The sequence below is a fragment of the Watersipora subatra genome, chromosome 1, assembly GCF_963576615.1.
Source record: "Watersipora subatra chromosome 1, tzWatSuba1.1, whole genome shotgun sequence".
NCBI classification, from domain to species: Eukaryota; Metazoa; Bryozoa; class Gymnolaemata; order Cheilostomatida; family Watersiporidae; genus Watersipora; species Watersipora subatra.
The window spans coordinates 67,286,293-67,306,714 of record NC_088708.1 but is presented as its reverse complement, the minus strand read 5'-3'; the positions used below and the strand labels follow the sequence as shown (position 1 = coordinate 67,306,714).

Below are 20,422 nucleotides of genomic sequence, written 5' to 3'. Positions count from 1 at the left end.
TGATATAATCTTCTGAGCGCTCAGTCTGAATATGCAGGGCTCAGTTACTCTCTTACTCTTTAGTACGTACTAGAGCTTGTGGCAAGTGGTACACCTCAGTGTTTTACTGTAAGTGCTTAACCACCACTGTTTGCAATGTTGTTTCTATTTTGCAACTAGTTTGCTATCTAAAGCTTGGATTTTAATTCATGTAAATTTCCTTGCAAAAAGACTCAAGCCTTTGCATATACTGTAGTTGGTCACCTCTAGTGCTCGGAGTGCCTTCAGTTTTACTGTTCCTCGAGTCATCGTATGAGCTGATGAGTGATGAATGATTTTCCTCCTTTGTTAGAGGTCAATGCAGAAGGTTGAGTCTTATGTAGTAGCACCTTGATGCAGGTGTCGCTTTCACTTCCTCTTACATTAGAGATGATTCGTACAGCTGTATTTTTCACCATTTCTATGTTATTCACTTGATACTGTTGGTATGGGTCCCTCAATGCCTAAAGTCTAAATGCTGTCTACTACGGATAAACTACTGGCATACACAGACTTGTGTAGGCCAGTAGTTTAGCCTGCTCCGGAGCATTGTACAAAGTATGATTGACAAACACGGTTAGAGTTACAGTAGAGTGTAAGCGCCCAAGTTGCATGGCTAACAATGAGGGAATCAGGACATCTGATATCAAGTGATAGTTGGTGTTACCAAAGTTTATTACTGTCACTAAGAGGTATTTATATACTACACGCATGCACTAAGAGATGGGGCAAATTCTATAAGTGGCTAATGCTTAGCTGTATTCACTCAAAAACAATAGAAACGCAATCGCAATTAAACAGTGCAATGATACAATAAAACTACTAGTTATCTCACACAAAAGGTAGAATGTCTCTTAGCTACTTGTCTTTAATGCCTAGCAGATAATTTTTAAACATTAGATCTTCAACTCATTAAAGTTGTTCTGAATTATTTCATTATTTTCTTTGCATTGTACTCCCATTATTTGTTAAAAGCAAATTTCATTCTCAAACAACTTTTTGAATGACTCAACATAAAATCTAAACGATTCAACTCTAATTGAAATGCTCCTGAACAAACGGAGCGAATTTCTAAAGTTTAAACTATGCAAAATATCTGAACAGTTTCTGACCTCATGATCTCAGCATTATTTGGCAGCTTGTATTTTGTATTAGAACCATGTAAAGTAGTGAACACTGAGTGACACTCAAAACTGATACACCGATATTGTAGCTGAGAATCTAATGATTTGAATGAGACAAAAATTTGCTCTCCACTGTTAAAATTGATTCATTAATATCTATGTTCTATTTAGTGTTGTTATTAGCAATTATGTTGGTTGGATTGCTATTGCATTAAAAGCTTATAGGCTACTGAACTGAATTGTTTTTAATTTTAACTTTTGCTTACTTGATTAGTAATTATCTGTATCACTGATGTAAGAATGTTTTCCAAGCCTTAATTTAACAAAAAAAAACAAAACACCAAAGTCAACCCTTTTACACCACTCAAACAGGAACTTTTGGTTTGAATGAAATAGGAAAAAGACACACTGGTTTAAAAACTGAGAAAATATTGTAAAGATAAAAATGTAATAGTAATTGAACAGTTTGAGTTGGTGAATTTCCTGTAAGATCAAAAGCAAAAATTGTCTTCTTTTTAGTTTTACTCTTGCTAGATTAATACCGTAAAGCTCCTACCCTAGGACACTTATGTATTCGCCTCATCTAACTTTCGCGTTTTCGCGGAGTCATCCTTTCGCGAAAATTTCATGAGCGAAACTAAACTATTATAACGAACGAGCGAAAACGCGAAATTAAATAGCTTTGGTCCTTGATATTCACAATAAAATCGTCATACGTATTAGAAATGCAGGCATTTTTTGTGTCTAGTTGGCTCATTGGGCAATTTCTGCTGAAATCATTATAGCTAATACACCGACTGAGCAGCATGGCAAAGCAAATTACGATAACAGGTTTTTTTGAAAAAAGCCAAGACAAATGAGGAAGAGGATGATATTAGTTTAGTCACTGAATTTGTAACTAATGAGGATGAAAGTATGGTAGGAAAAGTCTAAATTGAATAATAATTATTGTAGTGATGAATTTTATTACCAACCAATAACAACCCGGAGCCATGGCCACCGCGTGCTATAAATACTTGAGATCTCATATTGGTACCGCATCAGTCACGGCGGGAGGGACCTTGACGTCATTGATAGTCCAAGAAACAAATGGCAGCAAGCGATCAAATTGCATTATCGATCTCGTCAACACATTTCTACCTGCGGTTTACAAATACAAACTAGTCGCAAATTGAAAACAATTTCGTAACAGTGAACTGGACCTGATGAATCTAATTATGTTTGTTCCACTGCATTTATTTTCACATCACTATATTGTCGCACTCATCAGAGATGCGAAATTAAGTTGCAGCGAAATTTTACTCTGTATGCCACTCACGAAACTAAATACTAGCGAAATATAAGTGTCTTAGGGTATTTGAATGCCACCTTTATTTGAACGCCACTTTTATTTGAACGCCACCTTTATTTGAAGCCACCTTTATTTGAACGCCACCTTTATTTGAACGCCACTTCTATTTGACCACCGCTATAGAAAAAGAATTAAATAATAGAGCGCCACCATAATAGCAAGTGATCGGTAGGAAAGTGTTCACAAAATGGTGCTGATAATGACTCGGTTACGTCAATAACAATTAATTATTTTGTTGTTGCTCGTATCGTATTCGTTTTTCGTTAAGACTTTGAAAGCATTGCAATAAAAGTAATTAATAACATCATTAGTAATTAATCAGGCTAATAGTAGTTCCTTGTTTAACGCCGTCTTGATACTTCGATGTATGTGAAAAGCGGTTTAGCAAATATAATGAAATCTGTGCTATTATTTTGAGGCTAAAATTTATGCTTAGCACACATGTGCACATGATTACACATGGTTTCTTTTTATTTGTGTGAGGAGTGTCCTCTAAATGGCTGCCCCATAGTTGTGCTAATTCATCAGTGCAGAAGAAGTGTTGAGGTCAGAAGACATGGTGGAAGGTATCGAACAGCCAGAAGACGGTGAAATAGATCCAAACAGACCAAACAGAAGCAACAATCAGAACGTTTTTGTTTTTGCATGTATTATAAATATGTTTTGTTTATGTCACTTATTCTTGAATATAATTGTAGCATTTGATAGCTTGTTATTATATAACTCATAAATTTACAGATTTATAGCACATTTGATAACATCATTGTGGTCATCTAAACTCGGTTTACGATAGATTGATGCTCATAACTCCTCTTCTATTGCACATAAAAAGCCAGTTATGGCTGCACACTGTAGCAAACACCTCAATGAGTGCGATGAGCTTTTATGCAACATTGTTAAGTATAATTATAAAATGAAATTATGCCTTCAAATTTATAATGAATTGAAAAATTTAAAGCTACAACAATTTGCAGCACAGGCAATAAGATAATGGTAGATTAATTGCAAACAATGGATATCATCTAGTAGAGATATTACTCAGCTTCCCATTGCGTATTTATTTAGAGATCTATGTTGGAGCTAAGTTATAGCAGATTTTTTGCATCCAAAAGGGATGTAATGTCACTCCGCTCGAAGGAGAGTGTAAAATAGAAGCGAGTTTTGCTTCGCTATTTGACAATTGCAAAATTGTCAAATAGCGAAGCCATTTGACAAATACAGCGCCACCCTCTATATGAACCTCACCTCTAATAAAGCGCTACTATAGGGAAAGGGTTGAAAAATTGAGCGCCATTGCGTTCAAATAGAGGTTTTTTTAGATTTACAACTTATTAAAAACTTTATGTCAAATTATTATTTACTAACATGTCATCAACTACTACACAAAAATTACTATGCATTCCACAAAAAAGTCAGCAGATCTTGATAAAGTTGCGTTAGCTCTCAACATTTGAGAAGTTGACAGCTTCTAATACGTATTTAATCCTATAAATTTAATTGTTTGCCCAAACTATGCAAAATGTATTAAAATCAGTCTGTGATTTTACACAACCTATTTATAAATATTTCTCAAAGTTTGTGTGTATATGTGTCTGTGTATGTCCAGCTATAGCTATTAAAATCTTGGAATTTAAAATTCCGCATAATGATGGAGTTGAACTCGTGGAGATTGCAATCGCTAGTTACATAATAAAATAAGAAGTACTTTAATTAAATTTTTAACAATAATCCACAGCAAACAGGAGTCATGGTGGTTATATTTTTAATTCTGCAGCCTGAACAGGTGATGTGATTTAATGCATTTTTTTCTGCATGCTGTTCATAACATATTTATGGATAATAGTAACCTTAGCAGTTTGAACTTATGTCGAACAATTTTTGCCATGTATCACAATACAATTTGTCCCCTATATGTGAACTGAGTTTAAATTGTAAATTGAACCTCGTCTCAAAATCTTTCAATATTTCGCCGTAGTTTTAAATCTTTAATTTTTAAACTCAACAGCTTCATCTAGTAATAGATCTTCGTCTAGTAATTCCTTAAAGCAATTTATAATTATCTGCTGTATTTATTTGCAATTGGGAGTCTTCTGAAGTAATACCAGTTTCTAGAGCAGCTTTTAGGCTCATGATTGTACTTGCTGACCTTGTGTATCAGTCTGCATGCTCATAACTGTAAAACTCATCCTTAATCTGTATCAAAAGTTACTATCCTACTTTGATATGAGTTGTTGAAGCTCGCTGGTAGGTTGGATATACACTCTAGCTTTGCGAAGTCGTTGCTAATTTTTGGCATTATTAGAAAAGTATTTGGCTATTCAGACATCGTGTTCAAACAGCTGATGAATATGCTAGCTGCTAAGGGTATAAAAGTATGTATAGCAGTGGAGAGCATTGGTATGGATGTTTGATAGTAACAGCTGAATCGATTCAACTGTACAATCATACATATGCATAATTAAAATTGTTTAACAAAAAATTTGTTTTTGTTTGATAACATCGATTCGGTATATTGATGTTTTAATCCGTGTTCAAATGCAGATTAAACATCCAAGCATATTTTGTTATAACTCCATTTGAACAATGACAAAACTCGCATTAGTGCGAGTATTATGGAATGTAATAATTGACTTTCTTTAGCCAATCTTTATATATGATTGTAAAATATGTTTCAGTAGAAACTACTGAGTAGGACACATATAATACAGCTATGGCTTCAACAAAGGTCTCATTGTCCCCACCACCAACTCCTCCACTTAAGGACATCTGCAGGGACACCCCTTCACCGGGCTCCCCCAGTAAGAACCCTAGACTAAATTCTTGTCTATCTCACATGGAATGTAATTTCTTTAATTGATTTTCATTTAACCTTGACTTCTAGCATTACATGCTTTACAGTCCAATGATGTTTAGAAATTAGAGTTGTCTTTTCACGCGTGCTATATCACTAATATTTCTGACTATCGCTTCCATAGATTTCTATAAAAATGTTCTGAAAAACTGCTTACTACATAACACTTTTGGTGACGCAAGTTTTAGAAATTTCTTCGAACTTTTAGCGACAGTTCCCATCCCTTTCTGCTATCTGTAATGTTTATTGGCAATCTGATTTCTGAACATAAATTTGTTGCCGTACAAAAGTGTAATAAATTGAATAACATCCTGGCATCTTCTTGCATCTGGTTACATTCATATCAACACCTTTAGTGGCAAAGCTGCAGTGCGTGACTCGTCCTGAATACAGACCCTTCATGGCTTAAGAGATTGTCTCCTTTTACTATGAAAACGCCCTATTATTTTGGGTGCTATAGAGAGCTGTTAAGCTTTCAGTTGTGCCAACCATCGAGTCTTCTAACAATCCTTGTTAGTAGACAGCTAAAAACATTCCCTGTGACTTTAGAACGTGGCAAAGAGAAGATGGCCCGTGCCTCATCTCCCGAAACTTGTCCAATATGTTTGGATGAGTTTCATGCAACAACGGATCGTGCCTACAGCAACAACTGCTACCACATTTTCTGTTTTGAGTGCTTACTTGAATGGTCAAAGAACAAGAGGGAGTGTCCTCTCTGCAAGAAACCATTTGTTTCCATCATACACAAGTTTAAGGATAATGGCGGCAATGAAGTGTAAGTTGATTTGCATGTAAGCTATTAGTGAAATCATGCTTACTTATTTCATGAGTTTCTCAAATTAATCTGCTACAGAAACATTCGTACTACAGCACTTGCATTGTTTCGTTTGTGTAGCTATCGGCTGCCTCCGCCCTTCCCAACCACCAGTGTGAATATAACTCCTCTCATCTCCGTCGACTGGATGAGTCAGATGAGGCGGCAGTTCATTCAGCACCGGAATAGGCACCTGGATAGGGTGCGAAGTGGGACAGCTCGGCTTACAGCTCTTGGACCAAGGAACCCTATGAGACCACATACTACGGAAAGAAGAAGGTAATCTCCATCAATGGATTATTAACGGCAGCAACATATAATAACAGATGATGCTGTCTGATAGCGTAGTTCTGGCAGATAGTAATTTAAGCTTTAAGTGTGTATGCGCAGTCAAGACTCATATTGCGATTAAAATATCACAGTTTGGAAAGCGAACACGAATCTAGTATTCAGCATTAGTTCCTTAATTTGATTGCAATGCACACTTCCCAATAAAATATGGATTTTACCATAACTATTTATTACAACATTAAACATTCATTTTGATTCTATCCATCATTATTATTATCAACATCATGTAGTCACGAATCTCCCTGCCCCGATATAGCTAATATATTTTTCCGAGTGTTTAGTACCCGATTTTGTGTGGCATTTGCTATATGTTATGGGTCATGGGTTTGATAATAGTAGATGAGCGAACTAATCATAAAACCAATAAGTGCATCCTGTCTTTAGTACCGACACCAAATTCTTACATCATTAGTGATAGCTTCAGGTTTTATGTTTGTTTTCAGATTTCTTTATCAGCACCAATTGTACTGCGAAGGTGCACTGACCCCTGGAGGTGCGCGTAGGTATAGGAGGACAACTCCTGAGTTTTATAGAACTAATCCTGCAATGATGCATAGGTTGGTGCCTTGGCTGAACAGAGAGCTCGTGGCTATCCTACCTAGCCCAGATAATGTCGACTTTGTTCAGAGCCATATTCTATCAGAGGTAGGACTCTTTCTTGGACAACGCTTTCGCTTGCTCGCCTATTTGGTTGTTTGAGAAATAAATGGTTGTTGTTGGTTGTGTACTGTGCAGATAAAGAGGATAGATATGAGATCGCTGGCATTCAAAAACTCCATCCGGCGATTTACCCTCCAGTATACTGATCAGTTCATTCACGAGTTTCATATGTATGCGATGAGTCCACTCAGCATGGAGGAATTCGATACGTTTGCCAAGTATCCAATCAGGCCTCGCTTATCTAGGGGAGCTGCTAGCGGTCCCATCAACTTGCACCCTGATAGGTAAAGTATGCACACTACATACTTGTCTCATGCAATGAACTGGTTTAAATGTTCAGTCGCACATATTATTTACAATTATGCAGCTGAGAGGTCACTGGTAAATCCTCTTTGTCAGACTCACTCGTGTTTTACATGTACATCACAAGTGTTAGCTGATCATATGGCCTGTGGATTGTTTGCTGTATATAACGGGTGTTGTATTCTACAAACTAAGAACTGGATTACAAACTGGATTACAAACTGAGACTGTATTTACTATGCTAAAGCATTAACCATGCTGATGCTCAACTACTAGCAATACTATGTATAGAACTACTAATAACTGTATTGTCTCAAGACTAATAATGACTGTATTTACTGAAGAGTAGTAACTGTATTGACTCAGTACTAATAATGACTGACTGTATATGCTAAGTAATTTTGGTACTTTGTAAAAAACATTTTTGGTGAGCTCTACCAACAACGCATAACATCCAACACATATGTTTTAATAGTGCTATATATGTTTTCTGTTAATCATGTACGTTTTTTACATTTCAAGTTTGTCTTGCATACATGCGTGTTGCAATGCCAATTGACCTATGAACCATAATGAACCCTAAAGTACAAAATGAAATGCGTAACATATTTGAAAGGAATAATTGTAAACAGGTGTTATGTGGTATGGCATGGCTTATACTATTGCATGACTATATAATACATTTTATCAGGATCCTGTTATACAGACTTGTTTACAATAAACTTGGATATAGTGACCCGTGGTTATATGATATAGTGACCCGTGGTTATATGATATAGTGACCCGTGGTTATATGATATAGTGACCCGTGGTTATATGATATAGTGACCCGTGGTTATATGATATAGTGACCCGTGGTTATATGATATAGTGACCCGTGGTTATATGATATAGTGACCCGTGGTTATATGATATAGTGACCCGTGGTTATATGATATAGTGACCCGTGGTTATATGATATAGTGACCCGTGGTTATATGATATAGTGACCCGTGGTTATATGATATAGTGACCCGTGGTTATATGATATAGTGACCCGTGGTTATATGATATAGTGACCCGTGGTTATATGATATAGTGACCCGTGGCTATATGATATAGTGACCCGTGGTTATATGATATAGTGACCCGTGGTTATATGATATAGTGACCCGTGGTTATATGATATAGTGACCCGTGGTTATATGATATAGTGACCCGTGGTTATATGATATAGTGACCCGTGGTTATATGATATAGTGACCCGTGGCTATATGATATAGTGACCCGTGGTTATATGATATAGTGACCCGTGGTTATATGATATAGTGACCCGTGGTTATATGATATAGTGACCCGTGGTTATATGATATAGTGACCCGTGGTTATATGATATAGTGACCCGTGGTTATATGATATAGTGACCCGTGGTTATATGATATAGTGACTCGTGGTTATATGATATAGTGACCTGTGGTTATATGATATAGTGACCCGTGGTTATATGATATAGTGACCCGTGGTTATATGATATAGTGATCCGTGGTTATATGATATAGTGACCCGTGGTTATATGATATAGTGGCCCGTGGTTATATGATATAGTGACCCGTGGTTATATGATATAGTGACCCGTGGTTATATGATATAGTGATCCGTGGTTATATGATATAGTGACCCGTGGTTATATGATCTAGTGACCCGTGGTTATATGATCTAGTGACCCGTGGTTATATGATATAGTGACCCGTGGTTATATGATATAGTGACCCGTGGTTATATGATATAGTGACCCGTGGTTATATGAAACCTCATGGACTACTTTTCTTCTCAGTTCAATATATCCAAATTTTTGACATGCACTAGGACACTTATGTATTCGCCTCATCTAACTTTCGCATTTTCGCGGAGTCATCCTCTCGCGAAAATGTCATGAGCGAAACTAAACTGTTGTGACGAAGGAGCAAAAACACGGAATTAAATAGCTTTGTTTATTGATAGTCCAAGAAACAAATGGCAGCAGCGATCAAATTGCTTTTTCGATCTCGGCCACACAATTCTACCTGCGGTTTACAATTACAAACTAGTCCCAAATTAAAAAAAAGTTTGTTACCGGTGAACCGAACCTGAGGAATCTAATTACTGTATGTTTGTTCCACTGCATTTATTTTCGCATCACTATATTTTCGCACTCATCAGAGCTGCGAAATTAAGTTGCAGCGAAATTTTACTCTTTATGCTACTCACGAAACTAAATACTAGTGAAATATAAGTGTCCTAGGGTAGTCATGATCTATTGTACAATACCATAGCTATCTGTAACTTCTGGCCTCCGATCATATTGTCTCCTCTTGAATTGTTCTCATGTTGAAATAGATAGAAGACCCTGCTAACGAAGTCTCAGTTGTGCTGGCTGTTTTGTTGAAGCACTGCGTGGATTGTATAGGATTGCGCAAAGCTGTGCTCATCATTTTGATGAGTAGTGAACCATCAGGCATCCATTTTCTTGTCTAGGTCTCAACCTGCTTATAGGAACCTTGACTATGATGGAGCAGAAGGCTCTCAGCGGACAACAGAAGCACCTGATTCCTCTTTGGAAAGAGGAATCAATAGAAGGTGATTTCTAATTTTAACTTGCTGGTGGCAAATATCTTATTGGATTGTTTTGTAGTGGTAGTATCTGACCATTCTATAGTATGAACAGTATACATTTTATATCATGTTCAGTGAGAAGCTGCTTCCTCCAGTCCAGATATGACAGCAAATTAGGACGATTACTGAGGGTGTAGTTTTCTTCAGCTCACTGAGCACATCAAGTGTATCCTTACCAGACAGCTTACTTTGTACCGCGCAGATGGTTTCAAATGTTGAGATGAAGGCTTGAACAGACGGAGAGATTACTTTGCGCTGAATATTCAGTGCGTTTCAATGCTTTGAATTTTGCACTGGCTTCCGCATCGAATCTTGGAAACATAAAATCGAAAGAGTTTACCGTTCAACTCATTCAACGCCATTTTGGTCCACTAAATTTGTGCGAAAGCATTTGCTGTGGGAGTACTATTTGACATCATAGAAACACTCTCTGCTGATGGATCCTGAAATAATAATAATTGGGTTAGCTCTCCCCAATGAAAGTTAAAAAAAATCCAGCATGCTTTAGCACACAACCGCTTGGGCTTGACTTTATATTATTATTTATATGCCAAGTATATGTTGCTTGTATGAGGATGACAAGCTAATTGCTGTTTTAGATGTGTGAATTGACGATGCATGAATTGAAATGCAACTGGGATCCGAAAGCGAGTCTGTTTTTATAAGTTTTGTTGTGAGGGATACATCGCAAATCTTGAAAAGATTTATAGTGTAACTCGAAATCGTTGAAACAGGAGGGTGTGAATTCACCGGCGGCAGGCCACTCCGAACCTGTTTGAAGCATGGAAACACAGCGATTGTTAGTGGCTCAGATTTCTGTCTAACGAACTTTAAATAATTTTTTCCAGATTCGGTAATTTTACAGCATATCAACTTGGATTTCACTTGCAGCTAGTATATGAGTACGCTGCTTACTATGGCAATCATCTTTTTGGAAAAAGTTCTCTTTTGTGCCGCGCATTCACGACACATCAACAGAAGTCCTTTAAAACACTTATTGAAAAGTTCCTTTATCATACATATATGTTTGTTATACAGGTAGTTAGTGTTATTATTTGTATATTTTAGTGTTTATACATTATTACGCATACCATATCTATGATTTTTGGCTTTATGATAATCCTAACAGTCTGATTGGTCGACGGTATTCCTGTGGCAGTGAAATGGTTACTGCTCTTGCATCCATATTTGAGGCAATTACAATTTACAGTTTCAAATATAATGTATACTGATTGTGGAAATATTGTTTTTTTACTAGTTTTAGAGTCTTTAGATTATATGGTTTCATTTATCGTTTGGGTTCCGCTTGTCTGTTGCTAGATCTCAGATAACAGTATTGTTTTCGGAAATCGAAAGTTATACTTGTTTGTTTTGTTTTTTACCGATCTTTTCTTTTTGTTTGGTTTGGAGATAACTTGCAATTTGATACATTGTGCTTGCAGATGGCATCGCCAAGTGTTGGCAGAGGAACAAGCTAGACGACATTTAGGCATTTACCCTGCGCCTCGACGTCGCTCAGGTTTTGTGCTGAATGCTGTTGAGTCAACGTCCGATGCGCCCGCTATTCCTCGTAGGCGCTCGGGTCTAGTACTGAGCTCCGCAGACGGTGGGATACACCCTTCTATTAGCAGTGGCCTTGACCGGTTGGTTTTAGGTTTCCTCTTGAACTATTTGTTATCATATACTTGGAGCTTGATGCTTTCTTAAGAAATAGGTGAGATCATGTTTTTAACCAGTCCTTAGTTACCCGCTTGCTGTTTACTGGTTGTTCATTGCAAAGGCGTGTTCCTTGATTTTTAGTAACCAAAGAGAAGGATTTAGCAACCAACAGAGACTTGCCCTGAATAGGCTCGAGCGATCTCTTAGACGAATGGAAGGTGTCGTTTCAGAGGATGTCTCTGCTTTGGTGCCACATCCAATAGCCTCAGCATTGGATCGACCATTTTCTGCTTTAGACAGAAACTCGTCAGCCACTGATGGAGACTCGGCATCTATAGACAGACCTTCGGCGGGTGTGGGCGGGCATATACCAGACGTTAGAGAGCATCCTAGAAACAGCTCTAGTCTCTCCTCGACCACACCTTTAATTTTTTCTTCACTTTCTCCAACGCAAGATAGTGACGGGCATGAGCCAACTCAAGTTGCTCTTAGTAGGCCACCTAGAGTACCAGGAATTATGGGTAGGGTGAGAAATTTCCTTGCCTTAGCTGAGGATGAATCAAATGAGGGTGGTGAGTAGGAATTTCTCAATGTCTCCTTGATACCTTTTAAAGTGATTCATTAAATCTGTAAAATGTCAAGTGTATGTTTAACGTGGGTGACATATAGGTATGCCAAGTATATTTAACGTCGTCTTTATATGTAAATATCTAGGTGTTAAATATGCACCTCTATCAAATTTAGGTATTTACACCGTATTCGATCTACATATACAGTCATACTTCGACATACGAGTGTTTCAACCTATGGGAACTTTGGAAATGTGTTAGCAGAAATTAGAAAAAAACTTTCCATTATCTCTGATACATGTAAACATATAGTTAATATATAGCATGAATAGTCGTGCTCTGAAAAAGATTGTATGTTTTGCATTAAATTATATAATTCTTATGCTTATTTGCTAATTTGCTAGGTATTCGAAGCTGTTGCGTGATGAAATTTTTTGTCTACTAATCGATTAGGAATTGCAAATTTAAACTCGCAAAAACTCTTCATTCTCATAACTAGCTGAAAAGCCAAATATTGTAACGGTTGTGTATCTTTCAAGGATGGTATAATACAATAATTAGTTATAATCGTAAATCTGAGACACTGTATTTGTGGGAACTGCGAGCAAAGCAAATGAAGCAGTCAACCAGTAGAATTAAACAACCGTAGCTGCATTAGCGGACAAAACTTGTCTGTGTTATTACAGTATCAGTGAACACTCCTGTGAAATTCTCTCTAACTAACCTATTCAAATCTCTAAAAATAATTGGTTAACTATGTATGTCAACTGCTACTGATAGTAAATAATTTTAAGTTGTCGGAACAAATTGTTTTCTTAAAGCGTTATTTAATTTTGCAGCGCAAGTAATGCAGATAGACCTTGTAGGTAGATATTCAGCTACAGGCCACTCTGCTTAATTTGGTAAACTATTTATGGCTGTCAAACACCCAAAACTAGCAAGTTAATCCAATTATCTGAAAGATAAATTATGTTAAATGAAAACAATACTTGCAAGGTCAGACAACTCTAATGGAAAACATGGGTGACATGACAACTAAGCGAATGGTAAATACTTGTCTAGTCAACTGATGATACCACAAATATTTGAGGCACTCGTTTCAAACTTGTTGGATGTAATTAAACTGGCTTTGTATCTGGCCGAAGTGTCAGATGAGGCTGCATTACAGTCTTGGGGCCTATGTTACTCACCCGAACCAAGTATTTGTGCTACAACTTACTAGCAAATAGATGTCTATGTGATGCCATATGTTTGCAGGCACTCCTAATACCGCAGTTATGTCGTCATTTACTGAAGATGACATCTTTGGCAGAGCACTGTCTCAGTCTCTCAACTCTGTCCAAGGTGAGTGCATCTTATTGTTTTACTTTCTGAAGCTAGTGATATACAAGTGTCAGATATAGAAGCGGCACTGATTCGAACAAACACGGCAATAGCTAGTGGCATGAAGTGTATAAGACCTGTCGACAAGCCCTGTAGGTGTAGAATGAAAGAAACGTAGGACCAGGTTGAGTCCAGCCGTAATTCTACTAGGTAAACAGTGAGGGAACTGAGTAGAGCTTGATTGAAACTCAGCATTTGACTCTTGAGTAGTTTTTGAAAAAAATTTTTTAAGTTGGCAGAAATCTCGATGTTAGCTACTTACACGCAGCTAACTTCGAGATTTCTGTAAATTTTAAAACAAAATAGTTTTTAAAAACTACTTCAGAGTCAAACCTCGACATACAATCACCTCTGCATACAGGCTGTTTGACAAGCGACATAATATTCATCCTGACATACATTGAAATTTTCAAAATATGACATGTGAAGTTCACAGAAATGTATAAATTAAGTCGATATAAATATAGCAGATGTAAGCTGTAGTAAGATAAGTATTTTTATCTCCTAATTTATCCTAACTTATCCATGACCGAGCGTCCACTTTAGTTCATGCAACAATAAAATGTTGTTCACCATTTTTTATTTTATTTATGTAGTTTTCACATGTAATATAGGTATTTAAATTTAATTTTTACATAGTTTTATATAGTACATGTCATTTACTTTATATTTATGTCATTACAAAATTAAAATTATTTGCGTAGGCTGAGCTTTTACACCATAGTCCTATTAACCATATCACTATAAGTATATAACTATAGTATATAAGTTTATAGTATATAAGTATATTAATAAGTCTATGTTTTACACTCTATAACATGAAAATGCAGTCACCATCCACATTATACTCAATTTTATTGGAGCACATCACATCTGTTACAATCATCTCATCTGATACTGTTAAAAACATTGCCGCACCATCATGGGAGGTCTTTAACCAGGTATATTGCATGTTTTTTAAAGGTGTATGCACACGTTTAATATGTTTTTGAAATATTTTGAGTTTTTCTGAGAATGTAGGTAGATATGAAATGTTTCTTACAAGGATGTAATTTTTTTATTTAGGATCTACAGAAGCTGATCGCGACAGCAGTTCCATATTTCCCTTCTATAGAACGGCTAGCAGCAGCTCTCTGTCAGCTGACTCATCCGTAGAGGTGTCTTGGAGGACACGGAGTCCGTCGCTCAGTTCACACTCCTCCGATGTTATACTTGTCAGTGAGGAGCGTCCGTACAGAGCCCGTACTCCTATTCTACTGTCGTCTTCAGAGTCAGAGGCTGGTTAGTACTTTGTTCCTTGCTGTAGTCTATCATATATCTCAACACAGATGGCTTTAAAGCGAAATTTACATAGTTGTCCCAAATGTCATTAAAGATGATTTTGCACAAAAGTTTAGTTGATTTTAACAGAAAATATCGATATTTTTTATCATTTCCGATTGTTTTTGATGTTTGAGGTGATCTGATTGCCAGGATGTTCCAAAAATAAAATTGACGAAACTTAATCGAAGTAAAAGCACTCAGATCAAGCGAAAGTGCGATTATGACATCTATAGTCGCAAAACGTAAATTGCAAAAAAAATTGCTAAACTATGGTTATGTTGTCAAACCTGTCTACAGTTATCTATGTGGTTACATATGCATGTCTTCAAGCCTCAAATTCATTTTGTACGCAAATTGTTAGTTTGTATCCAATAAAAAGATGTTTATTCCACTCAAGAAATGTCTTGAGTGGAAGTCTGTGTGTATGCGATTATTTTAAGTGTACTTTATGTGTGTTAACTAATACACATATGTGTGTATGGATATAGGAGTTGTGGGAACATGTTAGATATACCGCCGCATTGTAGAAGATGTGAAGGAGGATAAGAGGAGCATGTTGACAGGCAGACATCTTTCTTCAAGCAGCGATGAAGAAGAAAAAAGGTGAGCATTGCGTAGTTGTTTGTCTGATATTGGTTCGTAGGTTTCATACGTTATTCATTAATGAGTGCGCAAGTATTTAGTGACTGCATTTTGTATAGATTTGGTAGCCCTTCATGTATTCAGAATGATGGCACATATTGTTATATACATGTAGCTAGCTCAGGTATTGCTACATAGCTAGGTTATAGTTGAATTTTAAACCAGCTGTGGCTATTTTCAGACTTTCCTTATCAGGCATGGAACAACCTTCGCCTATCTCACATATTGTTGTTAGCCAAGTTTGATTTGCAGGCGACACGACGCGTGCTTTCAGTAAATGGCTTACCGTTTTACTTGAAAACTATTCATTTACGGTATTTCTTGCATCTCGTGACTTTTAGGTCTTCAACTAGCATCAAAGCTAGCAAGTCAACGGGGAGGCATAACCGTCTAAGAGTTCCTTATTTGAGCCGTTCATCATCTGTGGAGGATGATAGGCAAGCTTCTGCAATTAACATAAGGTGGGTTGGTGTAGTCAGTTAGCCGCATTCTTTTGTTCGGCACTTGCTCATTCTTGTGTTTGTGCTTGTCAGCCTTAGCTTGGTCTGAGATGGACAAGGTGTATGTATACAGATGACCAGTTCCGTGTGCACCTTAGAAACCGCAGCTTGGTATGATACTGACAAGGCGTACACTTGGATCTCCTGTTTGATTAACAGTAATCCCTCATGTTTCGGGGTTCGAAGGGACTGGTTTCTCCGCGCTAAGCAAAAATCAGCGAAATAGAAAATTAATAAAATTATATATGATAAAGTCTTTTTATTAATCGTATATATTTTCCTCGTTTTCTTATATTTGTTTGTTTTATTTACATTAAATCATAACATAAGATGATAGAAAAATTCAGGTGCAATGAGGGCCCATATGCGCAGTAGCATGGCTATTCAAAGCGTAGAGCCCGAAGCGAGGCATCTAAGAGACATGATGAAGCGTGTTACAAGCATTTTCACACTTTACAAAACGTAACAAGAAAAACAATGAACTGTTGCGATTGCTATCACGACGATGCTCGCGAATGGATCCCACTGCCAGTGGGATCTCACGGGCTAGGAGGATCTCATGTGCCAGAGGGATCTCAAGTGCCAGAGGGATCTCACGGGCCAGAGGGATCTCACGTGCCAGAAGGATCTCACGTGCCTGAGGGATCTCACGTGCCAGAAGGATCTCACGGGCCAGAGGGATCTCACGTGCCAGAAGGATCTCACGGGCCAGAGGGATCACACGAAAGAGATTTATGTATTTTACTTTTTATTCTATTTATTTTTCAATGAATAATTTGGCTCCACGGAGGATGGAAACCATGGAAGCTGAACCAGAAAGTACACAGGGATTACAGTACTACTGTACTAGCTGGTCAATATTCATAGATAGTAACTTGCTGTAACTTATCATCCGTCATCATACAGCATTGGTAATTGCATTTGTAATCCATTAGCTCATTATTAACTCGATTATCTGCAAAACAATGCTGTACAAATGCATCTCAAAAGGTGTTTCATATACAGTTTGCAGAATATATAGTGTACTGTTTTAGTGTTTTTCTGTTTAGTGAATTGTGCGTTCAGATATTTGGCTTCTGTTGTGTTACTATCTTCTTTAAGCTGCCAAATGTGACTATCTGTAGGGTAGTCTCGGAGTCGAGTGATTCGGACTGTTTAGTAACCTTTGAAGCAGCGCGGCTGAAGAGCCTCAGCAAGCGAAAGTCTGAGGCAGAACCTGCTAGGGCAGTGGCAGCGGATGCAAGTATTGCTAAGAAAAAAAAGATGAAGAATCGTGCTAAAGAGAAAGAGACCAAGTATGTTAACAGCCATTAACTCTTACCGTGTACTGTTTGGTTTGATAGTCAGTCATTTGGGTTTCTTATACTCAACTGTATAGTTCAACTCCTACATGTAGTTGTCCTCTCACTATTCTATTGAGCACGCAACTCTGACATGTAGTTGTCCTCTCACCATTCTATTGAGCATGCAACTCCTACATGTAGTTGTCCTTTCACCATTCTATTGAGCTCGCAACTCCTACATGTAGTTGTCCTCTCACCATTCTATTGAGCACACAACTCCTACATGTAGTTGTCCTCTCACCATTCTATTGAGCACGCAACTCCTACATGTAGTTGTTCTTTCACCATTTTATTGACCACGCAGAGGTTGAAAAAAGTGTGACATGAGAGTATCAGAAACTTGAAGACGTAGGTACTTTTTATTTTTTGCTTTATGAGAAAATAAGTTTCGAATTATTTGCGAAGCTTTTTTGCAAGAATTGTGTTCAAATGCTGACAACTATGCATTTTTACAGCCGCTCATGCCGTAGGTTATTCAAGCGTGTACAATCAAACACAGATTACCTCTACATATAAAGCTTTCGACATGCGTCGTAAAGGTTGAACAAATATGTGTCTCGAGATGCGAAGTCATTTCCCGCATAATTTCCTGTCTTAATATTGTGAAATATTAAGTAAAGGAACCGACAAAATAAAATGTGTGCAAGTAGAGAGTAGAGTTAATATAAAGTGTATTTATTGTAAGCTATCCTGAGTTATGCTGTGTATTTCTATCATTCACTCAACCATGACACCTAAGAATTACTAAGTCTACACAATCTTTTTCTGTACCTTTGAAGTAAAGTAAAACTACACACCACTTTTATTGATTACTACTTTATTGTTTCAGTTTGTGCATAAAATTTGCAAGCTTAAATTCAAATTCAAAATTGTTTTACAAAGCTTTGTATAATGCATTAGTTTTAATGCTGTAGGTAATTACTGGAAGCGTTTATTGTTGTACTGTGGGCTCTGGAACAAACAAATTACCATATGTTATTTATTCTGATAAGAGTATTTGCTTCAACGTATTACAGTTTTTACATACAAAATACGATATATCAGATTGGATTAACTTCATGTGTCAGTGTTTGACTGTATTTTTAAAATCTCGCTATTGTATTTTTTACAGTTCAGCAAAAGATGAAAAAATCTTATGTTTGTGGCAACATAACATGGCTTACATTAATCGACAACGGGGAATAATAGACTTTATTTTTTAACTATGCGTAATTAAAGAAAGTATGATTTGGTATGATAGCTGAGCATCTACAATCATATCATTAAAAAAACCTTTGTTGTTGATATTTTGGTTCAGCATTAACTTTGCATATAAAGATGGTACAGTATCAGTGAATACATTGCCAATCACATAGTGTTCTAGCTAACTTTAAAATCAGTGTTTTACCTAGCCTTGGCCAATCAGTGTTTCAACTGGCTTTGGCCAATCACCTAGTGTTTCAGCTAGCCTTGGCCAATCAGTGTTTCAACTGGCTTTGGCCAATCACCTAGTGTTTCAGCTAGCTTTGGCCAATCAGTGTTTCAGCTAGCCTTGGCCAATCAGTGTTTCAACTGGCTTTGGCCAATCACCTAGTGTTTCAGCTAGCTTTGGCCAATCAGTGTTTTAGCTAGTTTTTTCAGCAAACTGATAATAGTTCACGTATACCATTGGTTTGTGCTGGGAATGAATAGTTATCCCATGAAGAAATTTTCCCATATTAAAATGAAGTTGTTTTCCCAATAGTTGCTTTCTCACATTGGGTAGATTCTATTGTTGTCAAACTTTTGTTTCAATTTTTTGGTGAGAATGTTATAGATTACTCTATACTTTAATTCGCTTTGTATTAATGTAACCACACTGGATTCTTGCAGGAAGTCAAAGAAACGAAAGTCACGTCACAAAGAATCCAAGCACAATCGACACATTCTGGCCAACATCAGTGCCAGTAGTATAGCTAGAGCAGCTGCTAGCAGAGTTATTAGTACGAGCACAGTTTGTAGTACTAACACACCTAGTAGTACAAGTATAGCTGACAGTTCTGGGGAAAGCAACAGTTGGAGGGTAGCCGATCAAGATACCAGATTTAAATTAACCACTTCCGGTAAGACATTAATGACTTCTACTGTAGCATGTAGTTCCAATTTGACCTCTCCTACATCCGGGATTACAAGTCTACCATCAGGTTCTCAAACTTTCAAGGCAGCCAGTATAGGTGGTGTATCATGCTCAAGTCCACGAGCATCTGGGTCAAAGGCGAAAGCCAGCGGTTATGAGGAGTCTACAGGTTGGATATCCTCCCCCATACTGGATGTGACCACTGTTGATAGCGATATAGCCACAGATGGCAGTCATTGCGGGGAACACAGCTATAGTCAAGCCTCGTCCATGACAAGAATGAAGTCATCAGAAGATGAGGGGAGGAGTAAAGGTCTCCCCGCAGTAGTGGATGACTGGTTTTTAGATTATTCTAAGAGCAGCTATAAGCATCCTGAACCAAAAGCTAAGAAGTCGTCTGCGCTGAAAAACATTCGAAAGCACATACGATACTTTGCCAAGACGAAAATAGCCCAAAAGTATGAGGATAAAACATACAAGAAACACGACAAAGGGCATAAAAATTAGGATTTTAATGTAAATAGCTAATCATTGCACTGGCATGTGTCCTTAAACGTGTTCAACTATTTAGCCTCTTCATGCTCACTTTTTCTGTATAAAATTTTACACTACTGTTCAATACGTTTCAATAAATACAATCGGTTATTATTTGTCATTCACTTTGATTATTTTCTATGATATTGTAGACAACCTTTCCTAATTTTTTGATCAAAACATTAATCATACATATCTATTGGTAGAATATTTCAAAGAGCCCAGACTCGTAAGCTCTTTGCCATTGAACCAACCAAAATAATTTTTCTAG

The 20,422-nt window shown here is 37.2% G+C and overlaps 1 protein-coding gene across 1 annotated transcript; it reads left to right on the top strand.

The window, feature by feature from the left end:
- The first annotated feature begins 5,171 nt into the window (after nt 1–5,171).
- LOC137385716 (E3 ubiquitin-protein ligase Topors-like) lies at nt 5,172–20,270 on the top strand. Its single transcript, XM_068072250.1, has 14 exons — nt 5,172–5,291; nt 5,894–6,119; nt 6,240–6,437; nt 6,953–7,154; nt 7,245–7,453; nt 9,966–10,067; nt 11,546–11,746; nt 11,904–12,334; nt 13,589–13,675; nt 14,780–14,995; nt 15,565–15,640; nt 16,021–16,140; nt 17,304–17,474; nt 19,374–20,270. Exons 1-14 carry the CDS (start codon nt 5,204–5,206, stop codon nt 20,122–20,124), a joined length of 3,078 nt encoding a protein of 1,025 aa, XP_067928351.1. The 5' UTR covers nt 5,172–5,203; the 3' UTR covers nt 20,125–20,270.
- Nucleotides 20,271–20,422: the final 152 nt, after the last annotated feature.